The following is a 25453-nucleotide window of genomic DNA, read 5'->3' as shown; positions in this document are numbered from 1 at the left end:
ACAGCATGCCCACGTCAGCCTTCTCCAACTGTCTGGAGCTGATGGGTCGAGACCCGTTCATGGCAAACTACCAGCGCATCCAGGTGCTAAAGAAAGTCAAAGAGGTGGGATTCATCTGGAGTCATCGTTCTCTCAGACATTACTCATGTGAGGGTGTAAACTGCTGGTCCTCGGTCCAAGTCTTAATGCTGTCTCTCTGTCTTCACTGTGGAATAATGTGCATGCATGAAGATATACGGCCCCGCCTCGTCCTTCTCCCAGTCAGTGATCTCTCAGCTGGGCGGGATAGCCAGAGAGCTGTCCAGGGAGGAGCTGAGCACGCTGACACTGACTGAACGAAGAAGCATTGCTGCTATGGGTGCTGTGAGCAGCTGGAGCAACAGACAGGTAGCTTCTTCAATACAGTCTAAATAATACTAACATTCACTGAATTCAGTATTTTACCTGCCGACTTATAGTAAAAATGTTTACAATAGATTGTGATTCATCACGGTTTTTATTTTTATTTTTTTTTTACTATTTTAAGATGCTTTACAGATGTTTTTCTTTTTCTTTCCAATTATTGTATTTGTACATGTGAGAGCAGAATATATATAAAAAAAGAAAAGAAAAAAAGGAATGCAAAAAATACACATCTGGTAACTTTTATTAAACTGAGTGAACTCATTGTCTAAACTGAAAACAAAGGACTCTTCATGAAATCGACACTATTTTCACATGACTGCATCTTCAAACCCAGCGACCCTTTTTGAAACTGAAGACTCCCTCATGACAATAAACCTTCATATATGTGAAGAGGCTCTGGCGGTTTTCAATAATGAATGAATGAATGAATGAATGAATGAATGAATGCATCACTTCCTTTTGAACCGAAACTCATTTAGAATGACACCCAAAACAACAAGACATGTTAAAAACAGAATGGGTGCAAGTGGACCTTATGCCCATTTTCACTTTCTTCTAGTGACAGAGAGGTTCTCAAAGTGTGGGGTGGGTCTCCTCTGGGAGTTATTAAACTCTCCACGTTTATGAGATTATGAGTAATATTTATTACTGAATTTGTTGAAATTATAAAATAATCATGTGTGTGTGTGTTATTGAGTTATACTTTTGTAGAAATGTATCACTTTGCTGACCTTTAATTTCAAAGAAACCCTTATATGTCACCCTTGTGGTCCATGTCCCGCCTCTGCCGTGACCTCTGACCTCCTGCTCTCCTCCCAGCTGTCCACACTGTTTGCCAACGTGCTAAAATCCACCGGGCAAAGTCCGAGCCAGCTTGACTCCAGCACGCTGGTGGCTCTGGGACACATCGTGTGCGGCGCCAGCGTCACAGAGATGAAAACTTTCAACCCTATTGAGTTCAGGTGAGACACTAAATGAAGTGGGGCATCTTTCTCTGCCCTCCCGCCCCTGACACTCATTTGTCCTGTGTCTCCCCCTGGTGGCCGCAGCAAGGCGGTGCTCCGGCTGGGTCAGCTGAGGTTGCCCTGCTCGGAGGAGCAGCTGACTGCTCTGGTGGAGCTGCTGGCTCACGCTTTTGCTTTCGGACCCATGAGTTCATGGGACACGGATGTGTTCATTGAGATTGGAGTCCTGGCAGGTATTGCACTTATGAGTTTTATTTTATAATCTGAATCCTAATATCAGATGATCGCACTGAGCTGAGCGTCCAAACATACTGGGAAACCACAGGAAAGTTTATTTTCTCAAAACGTTTGATTCACAAGATATTTTTGGGATCTGTTACATGCAAACAGAATTATTTCAAGCCTTCTTTATTTCATTATAAGTAGTTTTAGCTCTGATACATTTTGCTCTCTCTGTGCAGCGGGCCTTCCAGACATGGCCATGTCAGCTTTGGTGAAAGAGCAAATTGAAGGAATGACACCTTTGGCCGTCTCCACAATTTCACCAGAAAAGTTTTCTGTAAGCAGGGGGATTTCTTTATTTCGCGTTTCTGTCCGCTTTAAAAGCACAATACCCTGCAGTTAACTTCCTTCATACATCTGATTATATTTCACTGCGTTTCCCCACTTTTATATGCATCTTATGACTCTTTGAAGGTGGCATTTGACCAGCGACAGATCAGCATGTTCTCCTACGAGCAGGCCGCGGCAGTGACTTACGAGCAGATGGACGCTCTGACAGAGGTGGAGAAAACCGCTCTCGCCATGGTGCTGTCACCCTGGGAGAACAGAAATGTCAACTTCAGAGGTAAAACCCCTGAAGCCTTTTGAATGAGCTTCTCAGTTAAAAAGAGGCAGGTTTATGTACGCGTCAAATACAATCCGTCGACATCCATTTTTCTTTTAAGATTGTGCTTCAAGTGTTGATATTAACTTTGTCTTCATTTTATTGATACTCCTTTAAATATCAGTGAGAACTGAGCCACTGCTTGGTGTGTGTAGATTGTTCAACAGACCTTGGCAAACATCCAAAAGTGATCTGAATGTAGTCAGTGTATATTTTGTGTGGCCTACATCTACTCTGTACATACAGGCATGTCTCCTTTTTGACATCCTTTATTTTCTAATTGTTGTAAAGAAGTTTTACTTTTCACAAGACTGTCTTCACAGACAACTGAATATATTTAGTGAACATGACCTGTCACTAATGTTTTGCACCAATTTAATTGCTACCGGCTCCACATCAATATGAATTAAAAGCCGTGTGTCATTTTCCTTCCAACTTCACAATTATGTAGCACGGTCAGAGAAATCTGAATTAGATTACAGTCAAATTTCTGGTTGTAGTGTGACAAAATGTGGGAAAGTTTAAAGGGTGTGAATACGTTTGAACGCTGCTATTACCTATTTTTTTAGGGCTTCTTATATGCTGACGGTAAATTGTTCTGATGATCCATGTATTTGCTCACAACTGCAGCGGCCTGCTGATTGTATTACTTGCACACATTAGATTTTTAAAAGGTATTTTTTTAGAAAATCGCGTAGTTTATGCTTGAATGTCGTCTAATATATTTAACACAGGAAATACAGGCTGTGTTTGTATTAAAAAATTCTTGTGGATTTTCTTCATTTATTTTTTAGACCTTATCACGTTGCTTATTCCAGTTTTAAGATAGATTTAGAGTTTTATAGAAAAACAAGTTACTCCGAAAAAGTCACGCTTTTGCTGGTTTCGTTGTATGTCCCTGTAGGGAGGTCACGGGGTCTGGCGTTGAGCCGTAGTCCTGTGTGCCTCGTACTGGGACTGCTGATGCTGCTGACCGCCGTGCTCTGCCCCGGGACATGACCCCGCTCACCCCGGCTGGATCAGGAGACCTCCTCATCCACACAAACAGTGGGATCTTATCCAACTGTGCAATATACCACAATAGCACTTCAGGGTTTCGACACATTGTTTTTAAGAAGAATGTAATTTATTCTGTGCAACGGTCACTTTCACGTCAATATGCAGCATTAAAAGAATAATTCAGGAATGAGGAAAAACTATAATCAAATTGGAAAGTGTATTCAGTATCCACATTGGTCATCAGACTCTGCTTATTTTTTTAATGTTTATACAATTTACTGTCCAGATGAATTCTTCTACAGTAACTTAAGTGTGGATTCTGTGGAGCTCCAAAGTAAATTATTTTTGTGAATTTGTCAATAATATTTCTTACGTTTGTATATTTATCCCAGGATGTAAAGTAATCCTTTCAACCTGACTGTATTAGTACAGATCATCTTCAGGCTATCGTTGCTGTGAATTGTGTATTGTTGTGCACACGTAACTCATTAAATTGTCTGCCTCCTGTTTATTTATTCATCAATATTTGGTTGAGTCTCATTACCAGAATCAATTCAACACATTTTTCCTGCTCGTCATCTTGATAAATATCATTTGTTTTTCCAGTTTTATTGGCTGTTGTCTTTTCATTATTGAATAATAAAGAAGTCGAAAACTAATATGATTTAACACAGGTATTTTAAATTTTCAAACTGTATATTTTACAGCTGGAGTTATACACCAATGTTTTATGGTAACACAACTGATGATGTTTAAAAGGATGTACAATCAGTATAAATGAGATGAGCCCCAACCGAGTCCCTGATGTCAACTAATAAATACAACAATTGCGGTCTACATGCTCCAGGTGAAGCTGCAGAAGCTGCTGATACTAGCAGGAGGAGGAGGAGGAGGAGGAGGAAAGACCTCGGAGCAGGCGTCATGTGGACGTGTTGGATTTATGTTAACAGTGAATTTTCTTTTAATATCAGTCTGACGTTAGAGGAGTCCAAATGTGCTATTTCGGAAGGCTCTTATTTTGATATACCAAATCAGATTGGGCTGGTACTTTGTGAGTGACATCCTGACTTGACCTACCATCAGTCTGACATGGAATGGGTTTTAGATAACAGGGAATTTCCTTTAAATATCAGTTTCAATTTAGAGCAAAACAAGCCTGCACATGGTATTTAAAAGGCTAAAAGAGAATTTCCTTCAGATATCAGTTTGAAGTTAGAGGGAAACGATCCTTTACATGCTTTTTCAGAGGGGGATCATTTCGATATGTCACATCCTGAACTGGTCTACTATCAATTGACCGAATTTATGTTCAAATTCCTTTCTCAAAGAAACAATCATTTACATAAAAATTACATAATGGCAAACAAATTTTCTTGTATAGATCTTCTGATATTCCTGTGTTTTTAAACAGGAGCAATACCAGTTCCTCTACAAAGCTCTGGAGCATTTCTTCCCCCACCTGAACGGGGAGGTGAAGCCAGTTCAGCCCTGTGGAGCTGTTGACTCTGTCCAGCTGGTCAGTGAAACCAAGACAGCAACAGAGCAGCCGGCCGGCACTACCAGTCCTGACCAGCAGGTGGCAGCAGCAGAAAGCACTCCTCTGGTGGTGGATGGAGAGGAGGACAAAGGAGAAGGGCCTGAGGAGGTGACCAGTGCCCAACAAGAGGAAGCCAGCAATGGTCCCACTGTCACTGTGGAGGTGTGACCGGGAAATAAGCGCTTCATCTGAATGCTTAAAACATTTATGAATGTCTCTAAAATAAGTTAAAAAAAAACAAAACATTTATGAATGTCTAAATGTTGTGAAGCTCTAACAAAAGTGGTGTATTAGTTTAGCTTTTTCCCCCCTAGAATTTGGTCAAATAACTGATATTATCTTCAAATAATACGATTTAAATTAAGTTATGACTATATGAGTGGGAAATGTGTGGGAGTGACTTTTTAATGGAATTGCTATTATCAAACTAGGGACCTTGGATCGACTGTAATGTTTCTTTTTTGTTTTTTGTTTTACAACAATTCAATACAATGGTGTTTTTATTTTTGTACTGTTCTTATTAAGAAAAACTTTAATATAGATTTATATACATGTACACACACACACACACACACACAAACACACACACAGCATATGCTGTTTTGTTGGGCTTTTAATTTGAAAGATGTCTTCAGAATGGGAAGATGCTTATTGTATTTTAATAACTTCAATACACCACTGACTGAAACTGTTTGTTTTTTTATTCTTCTGCGGCAGTATGTTTTATTCATATTTGATTCCTAATGGTTATTTAAGTAACACTATTAATGTATTCATTTATTAGCTTTGTTGCCTATTATTATTAGCAACAGTATATTGTTTTCTGATGTGGGGGATTGCTCGACACCAGAGTTAAACTCATGGATTTACATGATTTGTAAGATAAAATTATTCAGAATGAGATTGGAAGAGCTTGGAGCTTATCTATAGTCATAATCATGATCATCAATCAACACGTACAAAGTTTGAAACGGTTTAAATAAATTATTATAATGTTTTCTGTGTGTCCGGCGGCTAAAGGCTAAAGCCCCCCCCCCCCCCCCCCCCCCCCCCCCTCCTCCACTCCCCGGCCTCTGGTCGTTAGATAAGCCGGCAGAGTGACGTCCAGAAGGAGGGAGCTGGTTCTCAACGTGGCCAACGAGCTGCGACAGCGACTTGCTCCGAGAGCCTGTCAAACACAACCAACACAGCCAACATGGCGGACTGGGGTGAGAAACTTGAGTCCGGAGAGAAAGCTCTCCGAGCGCCGAGCCGCTGCCCGCAGCTTCACTCTCTCGGGTCCGACGCTCCGCCGGTGCCGGACTCGGCGGTTAGATGTGGGTCGTTACTAACGAATTTAATGTTGTCGTTTTTACAGACGCTGAAACCTTCGAGCCGGAGGAGCCGATTAAAAAGGCGGCAGTGGTAGACAAATGGGAAGGCGAAGACGAGGAGGAAGACGTTAAGGTAAATACTACACCCCCGGGGTCCGGGCCGGCTGGTTCGGTGAGTGTGGGCACGGCGCCGGGTTGGTTCCACCGCGGGGCTCGGGCTCACTTCAGCGGGTTCTGGCCGCCTGTCAACCCTCCGGACCTGGGTTAGCGTCATGCTAACTCATGTGGCTCCGCTAGGCAGCCTGTTGGAGCTACAACCCCTCTAACGGCAGCCGATTAACAATAAATATATCTTTTATAGCGTTAATATCGGCCTGCCAACTGATGTGTATGGATTAAAATGGGTTTATGGACCTGTATTTGGTTTAGTTTGATCTGAAGGCTCGTGTTGGCTGGACAGCCGGGCTAACGCCTCACCGGGCCAGTCGGCTACCAAACCAGATAGCATCTACGTTAGCACGGTGCTGAAGTTAGATTCCTGATGATGGTTTCTAACGGAGGCCAAACTTGTATTTTACTGGACCGATGTTTCTGATATTTGATCTAATCAATGCTGTGGACTATTGGTATACCTGTTGAGTTTATCCGCATTGTGTCTGAAAACCGTTTTATTAACTACAGCTAGTCTTGTCAAAGAGTAACTTTCTAAACAACTTTGAATCTGGTTCTGATCCTCTAATGTGATCAAAATATCGTTGAGATGATGGCGTAATGTCGTAGTCAGAATTTCTTATAGACTACATGATTATCACACATCTGTTTTGCTCACGTTAATAAACTAAACGTTTTTTACCCCTTCAAATATGTGATAGGAAGTTGACGAACCGGGGGCTCACTTCAGCGCCGGCATGTCTGCTAACAAATGAGCTTCAATCGTGGGCCACATCGCCGTTAACAGTCCTTATTTTAAGCAGTTTGAAAAACGTGTCGCTAATATCTGTGCTGCCGCCGGTGCTCCGGGTCGGTTACGGATAATAACTATGGGGGGGGGGGGGGGATTTCGTTTTTGTGACTCGGTGTTGGATTCCCAACCGCTGAACATGAGGCTGCGGCGTCGTTAGCCGTCTAACAGACTTTAGCCTCGGCCAGATGAAATCATCTGATGACTCAACTGGGGGCAGAAACAGGCCTGCTGGAACTTTCTGAGTCCTCCACTGCTGCTGCTGCTGCTCAGCCCACACTGCTGGAGTCCTGCTGGACAGGTGGATCCGTGTCGGTGTCCAGAAAACTCCTGGGATTGAACTGTGGAAAGTGCTGGCAGAGGCCTCTGCCCACGTATGGCATCCACAGTAAAGAAGCAGGTGGCTTCATGTCAACTTTCATGAGAGTCGTTCTTATTCATCATTTACTTATAAAAGCTCGCGTGTTTGATTGCTATCTAAAGTAAGTTATCTATGACCCCTGATGGGTTGTAGTGAATTATTGTGTCACTGATCAACATATTGATCAGCTACTCAGTTAGGTGATGATTAATTTGACCGACTGATGTTTTATTTTATTTTTTTAGGAGATTGTTGTTTTAATCTATTCTGGATCTTTGATTTTTTTTTCGGTTGCAGTCAGTTTCTTGTGTCCAAATGAGACATTACAGGCTTCATGACACATGTTGGGAAAGCTTTGAATCCAAACAGCTGTTATAATCATGTAGAGTCTACATTGTAGGCAGTTATCAACACTTTCGGATACACTTTAAAAATATTTGGATTTACTCTGAGGTCAGTCAGCTTGCAGTTTGAAGTTCTTGGTATGTACGTGTGCAGACACATCCTTCAATTTTTAGATTGTAACAGTTTTGTTCATAGAGGTTTCCAGGTCATCTTAAATAGAAAAAGATCTTTTAACAAACATCTGTGGAAAAAGATCAAATTATTTTTACAAGTGAGGCAACTTGAGAAACACTGTCTTAACCCCTTATGAAAGCTACTCCCTCCATCTACAAAGGTAATCGTATTAAATTGATGGTGATTATAGTATACATGATTAAGTACCGTGTAGTGTCATCAACATGTTGACACAGGCGTCTAAACACGAGGCAGCTGATTTCAGTCTTTAAAATAAGGCTTTACGTCTGTTCCCCTCTTTACAAATTCAGGCTGAAATTCAATCACCCATTCATCACACAATGTCAAATGTTCTTTTATTCAAAGGTGACCTGGCAAGTCCCAGAAGACGGCCACACATAAAATACATCATTATTTCAGTTTGTGGTATTATAACATACTTCAAACGGTATCTGTTTTTTGTCTATTCAGTGCAATTAGTGTCGCGTCTATTTTCAAAGATACATCCATTGCTTCTGGCTAGACATTTATTATTTCAGTGTTCTTCAAAAGCGTGGAGCCAAACTTTTACCGAAATCAATAGAATTTTTTTTCCCACTTTGATTCGGTTAACGCTTTTCATTAGACTTTATTATACATGAATACTGACACATACAGATGTTTTTTCAAATGGACTTTAAAGGCTTGAAATGTCTTTTAATCACATTCTGGGGTTGAAATATTTAATTTCCATGGATTTCAATGAAGTCACTGCTTGTCTGTAGTTGACGACTCGACAACGTGGATTTGTAAAACAACAAAGTAGGATCATTATGTGATCAAAAAGATCTTTTCTTGCCATCCCAATGAGTGTCGATCAGGACTCACTCGTTTTCTACTTTAAGTTGTGATTAGTTGCATTAGTTTTTGTTGTAAACCTGCAGCAGAAAATCACATCACGAGTCGTTTGTTGATGTATAGTTGGATGATAAATCATTCAGTTGATTCTTTTCTGTGAAGATACCAAATATTAGTCAGACCCACATTTTGTCAGTTGACTTAAGGTTTTCTTAGTTTCATTCATCAGAATATCTTTTGACTTGAAAATAAAAAAACTAAACTGATTAATTAATTTGGAAGTATAGTTGTATGACCTGTTTGGTAAATTCAGATTTTTTTAATTTTTAAGGACAATTGGGATGATGAAGAAGATGAGAAAAAAGCAGAGGTGAAGAAAGCGGGTACGTATTGAACTGAGGGCGATGAATTATGACATAATAGACATTGTATGTTTATTACTGTTTGCCAATGCAAATGTTGGGTTTTTTCTCTTTAGAGGTAAAGATCTCTGAGAAGAAAAAGTTGAGTGAAAAGATCAAAGAGAAAGAAAACCGGTTAAAGAAAAAGCAACAGGAGGAGATGGAGAGGGAGCTACAGGAACAAGTGAGTTAAAGTTTTGTTTAACTTTTAAACATTTCTAATGAATACACTCAATGTTGTCTTTCAGCCTGTTTTAATATTAACATTTATTTGTTTTATTTCCAGGAGCTTGATCCCGAAGAGCAAGTCGCAGAGAAGTTAAGAGTGCAGAAATTACAGGAAGAAGCAGACTTGGAACTAGCAAAGGATGCTTTTGGTAAGAAGAGTTCAGCTTTTGTGTTTTTAAAAAAAACACTCTTGTGTCTATTCTTTTAAAAAGGAACTCGGTAAAAGGTTTATCTCCGACCACACGGTAACGCATTCCTCCCAAAAAATAAAGTTAAATAAAGTTTGGTACAACTTTTATAATGCAAGCTTTTTTGTACCAACAGAATCCTCTTTGAAACCAGATCTGCTCAACGTGTAAGAATCTTTACCACAAAGAAATGTTTTTTTAGCCAGTCAGTTGTCTGTCATCGCTGGAATCTTCATTGAAGGCACACATTATCTAGTAGAATAAATCATGGTTCAAACCAGCCTGGATTGTAGAAAAGGTTTCTGAAGGTTACGTCTGTCAACCAAATTCACTGTAAAGATTCTGTCCTCGCAGAAAGACTTTGAATGAATACACCAGCACCTTTTTTTTCTTTCGACTTTTCCAGTTTATTTGTGGAAGACGAAATGTCCGGAATGATCTATATTATTATTTTCTGTCTGTTTGATCTGTAGTCCAACACTATTAGATGTTTGATGCCAGTATTGATATTTTGAAAATCCACTTGGTAAACGTGGCCAAAGTTAGAACACAGACACATTCCTATTTTTACATTTATGCAGCTTTTATAACAAAATTGGGCTCATCGTCACAACTGGGTTCACGGTTTTTAAAGCAGCTGTACTTCGGTATGTCCAGTGAGGAGTCACGAATTTCATTGAATTGTTTTTTTGCAGGCGACAGCAGCTCCTCAAACTGTGTCACCGGGATTGATGCCATGTGCCCCTCCTCCAAAGAAGACTTCACAGAGTTTGAGAAAATGCTGAAAGAAAAGATATCCCAGTTTGAAAAATCTGTACACTATTCAAGTTTCTTGGAGTCGTTGTTTCGGGAGCTTTGTATTTCATGTAAGAGCCTCCTGTATGTTTCATATCCAAAGTGGTAATAATGTCTTTGTGCATCTTGAATGTGCTGGATTTCTGCTTGACCGTCCTCTTGTTTCCTCTTTCAGTGGAAGTAGACGACTTGAAGAAAATCAGTAATTCCCTGTCAGCCCTACTTAGTGAAAAACAGAAACAGGAAAAAGTAAGTGATTGCCTATTTCTTTACTTGTATGAATGAATCCAACAGGGGGCGCTGTTTAGCTTTAGACACTTAGTGTGTTTATGGGGGACAAAACGGGCTTTGTGCTCCTGCCTTGGATTAAATGCTTGTAGAAATAATGTCTTAATTAAGTAATAATAAATTGTGTTACAGAATAATGTAATCAGATGCTCTTATTATGGAATTGTTTGTATGTATTTACATGGATATTTCAGTTTTCTTTTATTTGCTCTTGCAGCAAAACAAAGGAAAGAAGAAGAAGAAAGGAGTGGTACCTGGCGGCGGTTTGAAAGCACAGCTGAGAGACGACCTTGACTATGCAGAGTTTGACGGCGGCTACGCCCAAGACTACGAGGATTTCATGTGACACTGGCTCCATCACCACTGCCCTCCCCCCCTCCCCCCATGCTCAGAAATGCAGCTGTACCTTCTCATGCTGTCCAGTGCCATCCTGGAAAATCTGAACTATGTGTTGCCCCCTTCATTTTGCTTCAATGACCAGAGGGACTAAACCAGGGAGCATCCAGTCTCACCACTCTTTATGTTCAAACATATGGAATTGCCTTTTCTGTCTCATTCAGCCTCGATTCTCTCACATACACTCACACAATCGTTGTATCTGTTGGGTGACCCGGCTTCAATAGAGAATACGTTTTACCTGCTGTCGTCTTGAGTTTAGTGGGGCTTGTTTTTTTTTTTTTCATGAAATGATGCTCCCGTAAAAAAGACAGACACAGTATTGCAGTTCCAAGTGTAGTGACATAGAAACCAAGGTTCTATGCAAATTCTTTTTAACCAGAATGTCATGTGTATATATTATAGATCTCGCTTACCTGTGGAAGATCCTCTAACAGGAAAGTGTATATAGTATCTATTGCTTTGGTTGCCAAATGCAAAACAATTATTCAGTACATTATTCCTCTCTCTCTGGGGTTGCATTGTGGGAGATTGCAGACTGACACAACATGTATGTAGTAGTTTGTAATTTTACAGAGAGCACATGACATTCACTGTAAGATAAAAGGGATAGACAAATATAATAAATGTGACTTTACAACCACACAGCCATTCTCTCGATACATCTCTGGAATATCCTTGAAAGTACGGAGCAAAGATTGCTTATTGGTATTTTTTGTGCATGACAAAAGATGTAATTTACCAATTTGATTTCTACTTATGAAGAAAAAGTGTGAACCAGACAAGTGGACTAACTTACTACAACTGGTCTCCTGATCATTGCTTCTGCAGGCTTGTATCAAGTGTGATGAGGAGCGGGGGCTTTCTGGGCTTCACCCCCACCATGTCTTCATATGGGCTACAGTTAGTTGAAAGGGGCATATTTCTCTTTTTTTTTTTTTCTTTTTTCTAGCAATTGACCAGTTTTCGATGTTACATGGACAATTGGATACATACAATGTGGAAGATACAGCATCTGCAGTGTTTTATAAGCATCTAATTTAATAAATCACTGGTCAAAGACATGTTTGTTTTTTCGTATTTTTTTAACAAACTTGGGGGGGGGGGGGACTTTCAATAAAACACATTGGTTACACATTTTTAAGGCCTGTGTAATAAATATTCTATTTACAGTTTCAAGTAAATATTTACCACAGTAAAGTTTAAAATCGTAAAAGTTAAACAATTCAAATGTTCCTTTGGAGGAAGTTGCAAAAGGTCTATCTTGTATACATATTCACTTAATCTGTAAAAGGTCCATATAAAATGATACGAGGGTGGACCCTGGCTGGTTGTCGATGTTCAACTGGTCTTCGCGTCGAGGTTTTGGTTTTCAGTGTTTCTTAGCTTCTGGTCTTTGTACGCTTTCCCTCAGGCTGTCTGGTGCTACGTCGGCGACTGCTGCGAGGTGCGTTGGCCCTCTGCCTGCGCCGATTTTGCCGTCCCTCTCCTCTTACCACGCTTGTTACCGTTTGACCTTGAGAACTCTGCTGCATGGTTTGGAAGACACTCTGTCGAGTCACCTCACGGTCTCCGCAGGTGAACGCTAGTGCCACGCCCTCGTTACTCTTCATGACTCGTGACGTGCCATCGGAGGTACCGTCAAAGCAGCGCCCCAGGGCTATTTCTTTGGCCGTACGGGGATCCTGGTCAGTCACCGTATAAATCCCATAGTTGTGGCCAAGAGGGTCGAGAGGTGCCAACATGGTAAACTCATTGGTGTCATTGTTGACGGCCAGTGGCAGGTGGTTAACCAGGTACTCTTGAAGCATGGCGTTAACGTGATCTCTCTTACAGCTTCCTTGTGGGATTACTTTCACCAGGGTGCGATCTACTCGTTCTTGATCGTACAGCATCCCGCTGCACTTGAACTCCAGGCACACGGCTGAAACAGTAGCTTGGTCCATATCCCGGATGCTGCGAGTGTCTCTGAGGCCGTAGAGCTGCCCTACAGTCTTGGGATGGGTTCCGCCCATGTTGCGGGACCGCACGTTGATCTCATGTGGGCTGGTGATTTTGATCTTGACGTAGCAGGCCCTGTACTCCAAAGGTTTTGGCCACCAGCTCAGGTAATCCTCTGTCCAGCTCATTGGGTCGTCCTCATTGAATGCCACTGTGTTGTAATCGTAGCGGTCTCCTTCCACTCGTGAGAAGCGGAAGTGTGCCGCACTGAATGAGGCCTCTTCGCATTCCTTCAATTTCTCAAACGCGTACACTGGTCCGTTGCCTTCCTCTGCTGTGTTTGGACTCGGTTTTGCCACATTGATACTGAAAGCTGTTTTCTTTATTCTTGGGTCGTCGTGGTCAGACCGCCGGTAGTTCAGTTTACTCAGGTAAGGCTGAGGCACTCCAATGATGTTGGGATTTAGTTTGGGAGCAGAAGGTACAGCTTCCAGCTCCTCTCCTCCGAGGTTGGCCATGACATAGGCAGAGTAGGCGTCAGGTTTCTGATCATCGCAGAAGGCTGGAAGACAGGCTCCATTGGGGCCAGTAACAACACTATCAAATCGGCCCCACGCACGTGGGTTGGAGGAGTAGCCAGCTGTGGGCTCCATGTTTATGAGACTCACCACAACTCCTTCCACTTGGTCGGCTGCTGAGAAGCGCTCACCCCTAAAGGCCCTCACTTTCACATAGCACCTGCGGTTTTCTGGGACGTCCAGGTTGAACAGACGCCGCTCTCTGATTTCCATGTTTCCAATCAGAAATGTCCTCTCCTCTCGTTTGCCTCGTTTTTTCTTCTCAATCTGCAGACTCCCCTCCTCCTCCCACATGCCAGTTTCAGGATTCAATGACCACAGCTTCATATTGTCAAGGTGCTCAGACATTTTCACCTGAGCTGAGTCCAGAAACACCTTCACTTCACCTGCATTCAGGGGTTCATTGCTTTCCTCACCTCTAAAGTCGACTGAAAACATGCCATAGGTCCTCAGTGGCAGGGTATCGCCTTCACTTCCCACAAAGTTAAGATCGCTTTGAGCTGCAGCAGCTGTGGAGATGTCCCGAGGGTCCAGAAATGTTACACTGGCATTAACGTTACCCGTGAAGACCTCTCCATTCTCCTTATAGAAGGAATGAGGGGGAATCTGGATTTGAACCATGGCCTCTTGGCCTTCAACCTCCCCAAGCTCCAGAGTGTTGGTTTCTGAGGAGCTGATGGTCACAGGAGCATTCTTTCTAAGAAGTTTGATCTCATGGTAAACGGCCCCTCCTTTCACGTTAAATGGAAGTACCTTTGTGGTGTTGACAAACTTCTGCATGTTGTCCACGAACGTGAGCACCAACCTCTCTGTGTCTGGTGGAACCTGGATGGAGAAGGTGCCTTTGTAGCCTGTGCGGCTGATTCGCACACCATTCATAAAGATATGGCCAAACCTCATTGGCTCACCATTGTCTGCAGCAATGGCCCTGCCATGCACAATGGCCTTGGTGTCCACGCATTTCTGGCAGCCGCATTCGGTCACTACCATGGTGGGCAGTTGGTAGCCTCGGCATGTTAACTGCCTCTCCTCCATCTTTGACACGCCACAGCAGTAAGCCACTTTGTCTTTGCATCTGATGACATTATCCAATTGACCAGCGCATGAGCTTGAGGGGCACTTGCCCACGTCGAAGTAGAAGGAGTCTGTGCTGTTCTGGTAGCAGTCATGTGGAAGGCGAATGAGGTTGGATTCAGGTTTGGGGTTGCAGGACGGCTCATCTCTACCTGTGGTTGAGTAAAGTAAAGTAAAAATTTATAGTTTTTTTAACAAAACAAGACTTTGAAGGGGCAACTGATACTTCTCATTTAGATCAATTCAGCATGCTGATTTAACGCACCTAAGATTCTGAGAGTAGCTGGTTTGGTCTTGATGGCTCCCGTTGGACCAGCAGCTCTGCATGAGTACTCTCCAGCGTGATCCGGACGCAGATCTTTCAGGACCAGTGTGCTGTCAGACTGCTTCTCCATCAGACTGTTGTTATGAAACCTACAAAGAAGAAGGGAGGAACATTGTTGGAATATTCCAAACATGACAACCACAATCATGAACTATTCAATTATATAGAGTGGCATTAAACAACGGTCATGGAAGTTAACATCATTTTGGTTCCCTCAACAAGAAGGGATATTATTTTATTGTTATCCGCCGTATGTTAAGATCGAAATAGTTGAGTATGAGTGCTTTGATTTTTCTTTTATGACTTAAAAAAATTGCAGCAACTGAAGAGCTAATTAAAATAAAGAAATTGCTGTTGTTCGTTGTTTCGACTTCTAATCTTTCAAGTTCTAGTTAGATTTAAGCAACTTTTGTAAGATATTGATTCAAGGCTATTAATTCTCTAAAAAAATAACTTATTAAACTTTCTTTCAAGGTCTTGTCATCAGAAAGTGATAATGAATAGTTATTAAAAACAGGACAAATTCATGTATGGCATGATGACATTTTGAACATTTAGTGCTCCTAACAAAAAAAACCATTACAAATCTAAATGAATTAAGGATGCCAAAAGTAGAAGTCCAAATCTATAAACGTATTTCAGAATGAGAAATGTACCATTGGTATTTGTCTGGCAGTGGCGTCCCAGCCACTTTGCAGCAGAAGGCAGCGCTCTGTCCCGCCCTCCTGACCTTGCTCATCGGGCTGTTCACCACATGAAGCTTCTCTAAGAACATAACAAGACATATTACTTGTTAATATGTTCTTTTCTTTATTGTGGTGCAGTTTAAAATGTGAAAGTAATCTATGAGCATTCGCTGCACCTGATCTCCTGAGTTGGACAGTGAGGACGGAGGTCTGCTCAGTACTGGTGGGTACAACAATGTTTTGGGTGACGTGACCCTGCAGGCTGACTGTCAGGGTTGTGTTGCCATCAGCGCAGACTCCGGGGATGCGGAAATGCCCGTTGTGGTCCGTGAGTGTGAGAAGTTTGCTGGAGCGGACGATGGCAGCCCCCTCAGCAATGAGACCACCAGCACTGCGCACGACGCCCAACAGGATGTGCTGTTCACACATGCATGCATCACAGTCCGCGTTCACTTTTCCCATCACACACTGCAGCGAGCAATCTGAAGAGTAAAACAATGAAATGAAACAATGAAGAGATGAGTGCCCATCATTGTCCACTGTGTTGGTAATTCAGGGCGGCACTGAACAGAATTAGAGAACAGTCTGTCAAGTTTAACTGAGGTAGGCTCACCTGTATTTGGGCACTGGGGTCCACTGCATGATTTTCCTTCCACTTTATTTCCAATACACGGAGTGGAGCGAGATTGGCAAGTTCGATGGCGAAGCTGTACCCCAACTTGTCTGCAGAGGGCGGGACATTCGCTCCAGTCAGACCAGGGGCCCCAGGCGCCCTGAAGGTTCACGCTGTTATCTGATGAGGACAAGAGAAAAAAAACGATGTTCCTACGGTCGCTCCGAAAGACAAAAACTTAGGTATGAAGACGCCATGCGAGCAAACCTTTGGGACAGAGGAATCGGACTGCGTAGTTGGAGCAGTTGCGTTCAGGGCCCTGCTCCTCATTCAGGCACCAGAATCCCACTGTGGGGTCGGCGTGGACCGTCTCCCCGGTTTCACGGGCCGGCACCCAGTTGGTGGTTCTGGCCTCGATGGCCCGCGGCGTCGCACACACTCGAGCACGGTAGTAAAAACGGATGGCGTCCAGCTGCTCGTAGTCTCCACGACCTCCAGGGTGGTCCACATTGAACCACGTCGTCCACTCATAGTGTTCTACACACATGGATTTACAAAACAGGCTTGAAATGTTTTAGCTTCATTTTTAGTTTAAAAAAAAGAAAAATGTTCTGACACAAGTTACCCTCTGAATTGTAAACAACAGGACTGGAATCTTTGGGATCTTTTCTCCATAATCCTGTAACAGACAAGCAGAGTGTGGTTAATTAATTCACTGCATGTCACAGGAATGATTGATGAATGAAATAATTTACATTTATGTGGCCTCATGAAATACTGATTTTAATTTCTACTGGCTGCAACAATTCATGTATAAAATGATCTAAACATGTATATGATTTTAGTTTGCTTAAGTGTGTGACGCACTGGCCCATTTTCACGTTAAAGCGATGAACAACAATGTTTTTTCCTTCTAAACTGATTCAAAGTCTACATTAATGTTAGTCTGAAGTATTTATTGTCATGTTTATATTTTGGTAAGTAGAAGAAAGGATAGAAAATATATGTTATTTTTGTATAACAAGGACTTGGAAGACACGAGAAAGCACAAATAATGTTGCTGAATTTAAGTGTATTTTCTTTTATGTGCAGGCAGATGTTTGAAGGTGCTACATCTAATATTTGTGATCATTAAAAACAAACTCTGCATAAAGGAAAGCATTCACTGGATATCGCTGTTTCATGATGTAGGTATTACTACTGAAGTTAATCCGTTAACCAGCTAAATTCTGCAGTTTGTGTTTCTTCAGTCCAATAAAAAACAAAAGGAAAATTACATAATAAATACAACAGAGGCTCTTGAAAAAAGAAAGAACTAAAGAAAAACAAACCGCCAAAACTTGAACTGACAATGAAATGCAGTGACTTACTATTGGCACCTAATGCAAAATGGCATTATTTCAAATTGACATACTACACTTTCTTTTCTTTTTTAAACTTTATTCATACCCTGAATAAATCGTTTTTGCTCACTTAGTATCGTTTTCCTCTTGTAAGTATTCCCTCACGCATAAAATAAGTATAGATGAATTCAGCAGATGAGGGGTCAGACCAAAAAGACTGAGGATATATATACCCCCCCCCCCCCCCCCCCCCCCAAACATTCCATTTCTGTGTGGTTTGCTGCTTTTCTTTTCTTGTTACCCTTTTGTGTTTGGAGTGTTTTTGTTGTTTCATTTTTGAGTTTTCTTCGGGTGTGGTCTTGTTTTGCTTTGCTTGATGTGTTTTTGTAATACTTGCATGCAAAAAGAATAAATAAAGAGTTTAAAAATATATATATAGACCAGAATCGCTATTCTAACTACAAACGTGAACAATATTGATTAAAGCTTCTTCTACCTTGAGCTGGAACAGTGAAGCCTGCGGTGATTCCCAAGAAGAGAAAAAGCGGTCGCAGGAACATTTTCACACTTTGCTGCCACACCTGACCTCTGAACTTTCACCTTCGCCAACTTCACAGGAAGTTAGGTCCTGCGTCAGAAAGTCCTGAAGGGAAGATGAAGTTAAAATATGCTGGAGACATACCACACATACCCGAAATTAAGTGAGTTAAGTTACCCGCACCTCAAACCAGGTGGGACATTTCAATGAAAGATTTATGCAAAAGTCGATCAACAACATAAAACAGAAATGTGCCTGTAAGGATTTGTATTTTTTATTTTTTTGTCTTTGAAGAAAAGGGTGAAAAAAAACAAAACATGGCTGCATGGAGCCCCCCACTCAGATTACACATCTGTGTTAGCCATCACCATTCATCAGGGGAACACTCAAGTATTTCTGCATCCACTGTCCACACACACACACACACACACACACACACACACACACACACACACACACACACACACACACACACACACACACACACACACACACACACACACACACACACACACACACACACACACGAGACGCATGTATGCAAATCAAATCAAGGGAAATGGAAAGACAAATAAACAGGACATGACAGATTAATTTGCCGTCTTCGCTGTCAAGCGTTGCGAGTTGGACGGGTTGAATGTGATAAATCGGGGAAATTGTTCAGTTGCAAACAAATCTGACATAAAGATTCTTGTAAAGCTCCAAAACATTAACTATTCATTGTCTTTGACATAAACGTCACACAACTGTTCCACAGACATTGTATACGGTCATACATTTTTTTTGTATAATTTCTGGATATTTATACTTTTCCATACACCCATATAAGGGAGTTATAAGTTAAAAAACTGTGGACAAGGGTACTCGAGGGGACCCGGGTACCCTTGGGTACCAGACCCTATTGTATGTAAAGCTTTTGTTTTCTTTATTCCTGTGCAAACCAGTTCTGTTGATGCTGCAGAAATTGTGAATTTCCCCACGGAGATGAATAATCTATCTATCTATCTATCTATCTATCTATCTATCTATCTATCTATCTATCTATCTATCTATCTATCTATCTATCTATCTATCTATGACTCTACAGTTTACAAACTTATCAGGACACATAAAAAATGAATGATTTGTTCCCTTCTTACCTCTTTCCGTGAGTTCACAGTCTTGTTCCCAAGTTTCAGGCAGTAAAGTTTTTGTGTAAAGACCGTCCTTCTCTTATATTTCTGTCTCACATTTCTCTCCTCCTCCTTTTTCCTGTTCTTCACTCTCACCCCTTCTCCAGCTTGTTTGACCCCCTCTCCGCCTGCACCCACCCTCCCTCGTCTCCTGCAGTGGGCTCCACTGCCTTTTGATTACACCATCATCTTTAGCATTTGTCACCTTCCCCGTGCAGCCAGGACAGCCACTGGTTATTAGATCGTGCTGCATGAGAGAGAGGGACTGTCAGGGTCAGCGTAACAAGAACCGTGTTCATACATTGGCCATGTCCTTTTTTTTAAATGTTCTAATCTGATTGAAATCCACCATGTGAAAATTATATGTATTGTATTCAAATGAAAATGAGATGAAGAGCTTAAAATAAAAAATTTAAAGACAAAAAATACAAGTTCTTGTTTACAATTGTTAAAAAAAGATTAAAATAGAAATAATTAAAAATGTTGAAAAACTCAAGTAAACTTTGAGGTGATTAAAAAAATGTGGACTTCATGTCTGAGTCCTGAGTTTGACTTGGGCTAATGCATTCTGCAGCTGGCCTTCACATTTCTCGCAGCCATTTGTCTTCGTGTTGTTATGTAATACTAACAAACTGCAGGATGATTCCATGTGTCATGGAAAATCTGCCCATGAAATTTAACACTATAAACACTTGCGCACTTGATCAAACTGTCCTATTGTGTAAAACTGCGTGAACTATTATAAACTTTGTCATTAAACTTCAGCACAGGAGAGTTTTACAATTTCCAATAGGCATTTATCTGAAAGTCTGATTTTATCTATGGTTTTAATACAGTGCTCAGTCTAGTATAGATTTGCATTGCTTAATTTCAAACCACAGTTGATTCCTAATATTTACAATCAAACAAATGAAGTAGATAAAAGTCTCAGCTGTGGATGACTGGAATGAGACAAAAAACTGACACGAAGATTTTTTTTTTTAAAAGCAGATTTTTACCAAAAACATCGAGATGAATATCAGTGATAATAACAAATCAGATACCAAATAGGTGTTCATTTTAATTTCTGGCTTTACTCCAGACATACATTTCTATTAAGTTTTTGTTTAATGGCCCGCCAAACACTTATTAGTCTAATCTGACTGCTCTCTTAATGTTTAGCTTCAAACCTTAAGTTCATTCTTTTTTTTTTTTTTTACAGCCTTTTCAATGAAATCAGATGGATTTCACAGGAAAAAAACATGTTAGGACAGCAGTTCAGATCGACCTAAAACAGCAGAAAGGTGAAAGACCTGGTGAAGCTCAGCGGGGTTGAGTGAAGCTGCAGATTCAGCGATCACTATCGTGCTACATTGGAGTTTTATACATGTATTCGGACGAAGAGGACGTGCAGTGATGTTAATGTTGAGTCATCATTGTTTGTTGTTTTTCCACAAAACATTCATTAGCTGACCTCATCGTGTCAATTACAAGGCAAAGTGCGTCCTTCAGAGGAAGCACATAACCTGGCTCCGCACCTCACGCCTCTCAGACGCTCAATTCCCGGGAGGACAGGTGAAGGGATGAACGACTGATCAACAACTTAATGCATAAAATAGAAGTATTTGTAAAGCATGGATACGGTACTATTTGTCCTCAGAGGAATTTCGCTTCAGGTCGACTCAGGTTCCACCAATTACTATGTTTACCCAGCAGAGGTGGGTTGGTTTGGTGTGGAGAAAATAAGCAGTGTGGGAAAATGTTGAAGGCAGTCAAGGACAAACAACTCCTCCTCAGCAGTTGGACAGAAAAAAAAAAGGAAAAAAGAACAGCTTCTATTGCAGGTTTCAAGCTGAATCGTCTGGAGGTTAAGCGAGCTCTCATTAACATGCTCAAGCAAGCATGAACGTCTATTGTGAAACTAATTGCATTAATATTGCGAATATCAAAATAGACCACAGATTTGTTAAAACACCATTTATCCACGGCCTTAACTGCACTCACTCTAGTTAGAATGTTGCTGTGTTTTTTTTTTTTTTTTCTTCAGGTTTTTGTTACGTCACATCACGTCCAGTCAGAGTAGACAAACAACTTTATGGCGCTCTCGTAAGCCTTTGGAGAAGTTTACTTTGCTCTAAACAAGGTGGGTAATGATGTCAGAGCAGGAACAGTGAAAGAAGTGAGAGAACGGACACACAAACGCAAACCCACAAACTTTGGTCTCCAAGCAACAGAAGGAGACCCGCATCGACAAACAGCACATAGAACACAGGCACTTCAGTCAGGTCAGCGAAGTCGGGGGAAAAAGGCCATTTTTTTATGAGAGTGAACATGATGTCTGCCTGTTGGCACAATTTAAAGAAGCTGCAAAGTGTCTGCCTTCACTCTCGTCAAACAACATCTGTTCCATCCGTACCGCACTTTGAAGCAAACATTGCAAAGTGTTTGCATAATTCTTTATTTTTACAGTTTCTAACAAATATTGTTTCTGTGCTTCCACTGAAAAACATCAGCTGTATTATTTAGCTTAGTCAGCAAGCCGGCTCTGCCTATCGTTGTGAAGCAGAATTCACCAAGTGTTGGATGGTTCTGATGATGTGTTGTTGCAATAGAAATCCTTTTTCTGGACTGAAAGTTTCTTGCGTAAATTTGTGTGTAACGTCCTTGTTTTGGGTTTTGAGGTACTTGGATCTCACTTGATTAGACGCCACTAGTTAAGTTTCATGCTTTCTCTCCAACACGAGCTGATGAATCTACATTTATTTGGAAAATGTCTGTGTGCTCTACTTCAGGTGTTCAGTGACCACAAAGACCCCTTTTGATCTCAACGGGGCCAAATCCATGAAATCGTAGCATTAAAACTAAACTTATCTAAACTAAACTAAACTAAAATTCCAAGTTTTACTTTGTTTTTGTACAAATGCAAACAATTATATTTTTTCCATTTGATACACATGATTTATTTCCTATTTCTTTGTTGGCCTTCTTTGTTTACTCTCATTATCTTTACCAATTTCAAAGCAACCGTGCCAAAAAAGTGCAAAATAAATAAAGTTGGATTGATGGATTGATGGATTGATTAAACCACCTGAAATCAAAGTTATCTTTATTGAAGAATTGCAGATGTCCCTCCTGGAGGGGCCAGTGGGTTCAATGGTGTGTGAGGGATCGGGGGTTTGAGGCATGAAGGGCATCTGGTGTAAAAAAAAAAAAAACTCTACAGTCGAAAAAGTCTACAATGTAAGTTGTAAATGTCTGTGACAACAACCAAATAGAGGCCACAGCTCAGATGTGTGATATTTACACTCTGTAAGGTTCTCCTGTGGGCTGGACTGGTTCGTCTGGCGGGCCAGTTGAGGCTCATGGGCCATTTACTTGTCATCCCTTCTCTATTTCATTCACCAATTCTCTAACTAATTTTCCAGACGGGGAAAAAAAAGCAAACACGTTCTATCATCTACTGTCACACTGACAACATTTCATTTCAAAGATCCATTTTACTGCTCACATTCCTGCAGTGTTTGTGGAGGAGAATATTTCATCACGTGAAGGATACCTGACAATCACATTAATGGGGAGGCGGGCTGTGTTCTTTCATGATAATATATCTGGGCTCTTATTTACGCCATTGCTATAGGACTTCCTGTTATACGGACTTCCTGACCTCTTGCACCATCAATTACAAGAAGAGCGGTGGTTAAATCACATAAAACAGTGGTGGACTCATGCAGCCAGACGACGTGATTACAGCCAACCCAAGGAGCTTAAACTTAATCTAGAGGAGCTTCACACGCATTAAATTATTTCTATAACATGAAACATTTTAGACTTCATCTTTCAGCTCAGCATTGAGAGATCAGGATGGTAAAGTGGTTTGGATAATGGAGGACAATCACAGAAAAACTAGTGGGAATTTAGCTGAACATCTGTGAGGTATCTTATACAAACGGAACTTTTCAATCCACCACAACAGCTATTACAAAAGTTTCACATTTAAATCAACTACACGAAATGTAATGAACGAGGAGATTGTGACGTTTGATCAAAAGGTTGGTCACGTTATTCGCCAGCTGATTTTATGAAGTGCATCAACATTTAAAATAGTAAAAAAAAAAAAAAAGTAAAAATATAGTAAAAGGCAGGCGAAGGTCAGCTGAGATTGGCTCTGGCAGTTTGATGAATGGGGATAAAAGATGGATGGATGGATACAAGGTTTTTTTATGTCATCGTTTCTACTTTCTCCTAACGACAGTACTTGAGAATTCTGAATTAAATACATGTGATTACTTAAAAAAAAAAAAAATTATTATTTAATTCATGATGTGAGAATAAAGTCACACATTTGGTTACAGAAATGGAAAAAAACTAAACCAAAAAAAAAAAACTAGAATAACAAAAATAGTCACCTCTCCATAACCCTCCAAACAGGAGTGTACAGGCCTGACAGGGACGACAGACTGCTTTTAGTAAATGATGAATGAGGCTATCTCGGATATTTCAGTCTCGTCTCAACAACAATCCGTCAGTGCTCAGATGCAGTGCTTCACTTTTCTTCTCCTGTGATTCAAACCAATTTTATCCTCAGTGAGAAAAAGGTATAGGTAATAGAAATGGTCAGTTCTCATCAGAGGTGTCATTTTTGCACGGAGGAAAGGCGACGTCTTGACTCAAAAGTAGAGAGCGTTGACTCATAAGCGTTTTACTTAAACCTGACAGAGCGGAAGCAGGCAGCGAGCGTTCTCCCTCTGTGTGACGGGCCCCTAATGGCAGTAGCAGAAGCTGCTCTGCATATTTTCACTGGTGGAGTCATCAACCCCCCCCCCCCCAGATGCTCAACGCTTATCCTCCATTTCCTCGATGTCCGACCGCTCTGCCAATACATTTGACCGAGCCTGGTCTCTGTCTCTGTTACAGAAGTTTTCTCTGTTTAACCAACAGTCACCAATACGGTCAAGTACTGTACTTGATACTTCACAACTCTTTGGGTTAAACATTAGAAGGAGACTTTATCAAGTTCCTCTTTAGATGTTCAAATATCTACATCTTACATTCAAATACAAAGTAAAAAATGAGATTTTCAGCATTTGAGCCACTGTTGATAATCACATGACTTGTTATTCGTTATTTGTGCTCCATAGCTCAGTGTAATTATATTCAGGGTTCACATCGTCACCAATGACAGAGAAATTAGGAGCAAACAACTTCTTTGTTAAAACAAGCAGCCAAGTCATGCAGTCAGATAAGAAAAAACAAAACAGGGAAATTGCAGCCACTAATTATTATTTTCTCAGACTAAAGAGGTAGTTTATGTCCTACATTAATTGACTATTCAGTTTCCTGAAAAGGGGGGATAAAGTCTGGTAGGGTCTCTTTAGGCCAAATCATCAGACGTTCTAAAAAGCAAAAACAAACTCATAACAAATACACAGAAGCGAGCGTCTTGCTCACCCTCTCTACTGTAAACAGCACCACTGAAAAACGAATCCTCTCCTACATAGTAAGACAACCTAATTTTCCTTTGACTTCAAAGGCTGACAAGTCACTAATAACACATGTGAAGCAGCTTGTTTTTTTTCCTTCTGGAGTAGTAAAAAGCCTGTTTATCTCAAACATGACTGATCTGCTATTTGTGCAGGAGCGTGACACTGTTTATCTTGTAGAGAATGAGCCTCATGGTTAAGAGTCCAGGAACAAGCGGGAGAAATCCAACACCTGTACAGTGTTAGGAGCAGCCCATTATCAATATCACACGTGATCAAAGTGCAAACGCATTCCCACTTACTGGACTGTAAAGACACATTAACCTGGCGACAGGCGGAGGGAGAGGGCATGTGTTTTTGCCGCCGACACGTTATAGGGAGCACGTGTAAAGGTTATGGACGTCCTCCATGTTTTTCCGGCTGCCTCAGCTCGCTAAAGCATGAAGACATGCGGAATTAACGGACAGATTAGAAACATGTGGGACTGACCTGGAAGACAGATGATACGAGCTCAACGGGGTCGTTCCTTTTCCTCACCGACCAACGTTTCAAGAACCTCTGGAGACCCTCAAGATTCGAAGAAGGAGGATGTTTGAGATTAGGGGTGGAAAATGTCTTAGAAAAGCCTCTTTTGTCCAGACGTTA

General features: G+C 41.2%; 2 protein-coding genes across 3 annotated transcripts; one reads left to right on the top strand and one right to left on the bottom strand.

The window, feature by feature from the left end:
* Positions 1–5860: 5860 nt before the first annotated feature.
* Positions 5861–12219, top strand: eif3jb (eukaryotic translation initiation factor 3, subunit Jb). Its single transcript, XM_080458319.1, has 8 exons — positions 5861–6000; positions 6150–6238; positions 9115–9166; positions 9262–9368; positions 9471–9561; positions 10296–10466; positions 10571–10644; positions 10901–12219. The coding sequence occupies exons 1-8, from the start codon at positions 5988–5990 to the stop codon at positions 11027–11029; spliced, it is 726 nt and encodes a 241-aa protein (XP_080314445.1). The 5' UTR covers positions 5861–5987; the 3' UTR covers positions 11030–12219.
* Positions 12167–25375, bottom strand: cilp (cartilage intermediate layer protein, nucleotide pyrophosphohydrolase). Of its 2 annotated transcripts, none has more exons than XM_080458318.1 (9): positions 25298–25375; positions 18136–18282; positions 16922–16975; positions 16564–16833; positions 16297–16476; positions 15860–16165; positions 15654–15762; positions 14938–15086; positions 12167–14824 (listed from the first exon to the last, which is right to left on the bottom strand). In XM_080458318.1, exons 2-9 carry the CDS (start codon positions 18197–18199, stop codon positions 12462–12464), a joined length of 3495 nt encoding a protein of 1164 aa, XP_080314444.1. In that variant the 5' UTR covers positions 18200–18282; positions 25298–25375; the 3' UTR covers positions 12167–12461. The 2 variants fall into 2 exon arrangements, with proteins under 2 accessions (XP_080314444.1, XP_080314443.1); XM_080458317.1 differs by lacking the exon at positions 25298–25375 and adding an exon at positions 19317–19517.
* Between the last annotated feature and the right edge of the window lie 78 nt (positions 25376–25453).

The sequence above is a fragment of the Lipophrys pholis genome, assembly GCF_963383615.2.
Source record: "Lipophrys pholis genome assembly, chromosome: 2".
Classification (NCBI taxonomy): domain Eukaryota; kingdom Metazoa; phylum Chordata; class Actinopteri; order Blenniiformes; family Blenniidae; genus Lipophrys; species Lipophrys pholis.
The sequence above is the reverse complement of the archived record's forward strand: the minus strand, read 5'-3'. Positions and strand labels throughout refer to the sequence as shown.

Bases quoted from the DNA above. Each gene is read 5' to 3' on its own strand.
- eif3jb (XM_080458319.1), top strand. The intron at 9,167-9,261 runs GTACGTATTGAA...TTTTCTCTTTAG, and splicing joins AGCAGAGGTGAAGAAAGCGG to AGGTAAAGATCTCTGAGAAG. The intron at 10,467-10,570 runs GTAAGAGCCTCC...TTCCTCTTTCAG, and splicing joins TCGGGAGCTTTGTATTTCAT to TGGAAGTAGACGACTTGAAG.
- cilp (XM_080458318.1), bottom strand. From the start codon at position 18,199: ATGTTCCTGCGACCGCTTTTTCTCTTCTTGGGAATCACCGCAGGCTTC. The intron at 16,834-16,921 runs GTAACTTGTGTC...CCATGTGTGTAG, and splicing joins TGTTGTTTACAATTCAGAGG to AACACTATGAGTGGACGACG. The intron at 16,477-16,563 runs GTTTGCTCGCAT...TGTCCTCATCAG, and splicing joins CCGATTCCTCTGTCCCAAAG to ATAACAGCGTGAACCTTCAG.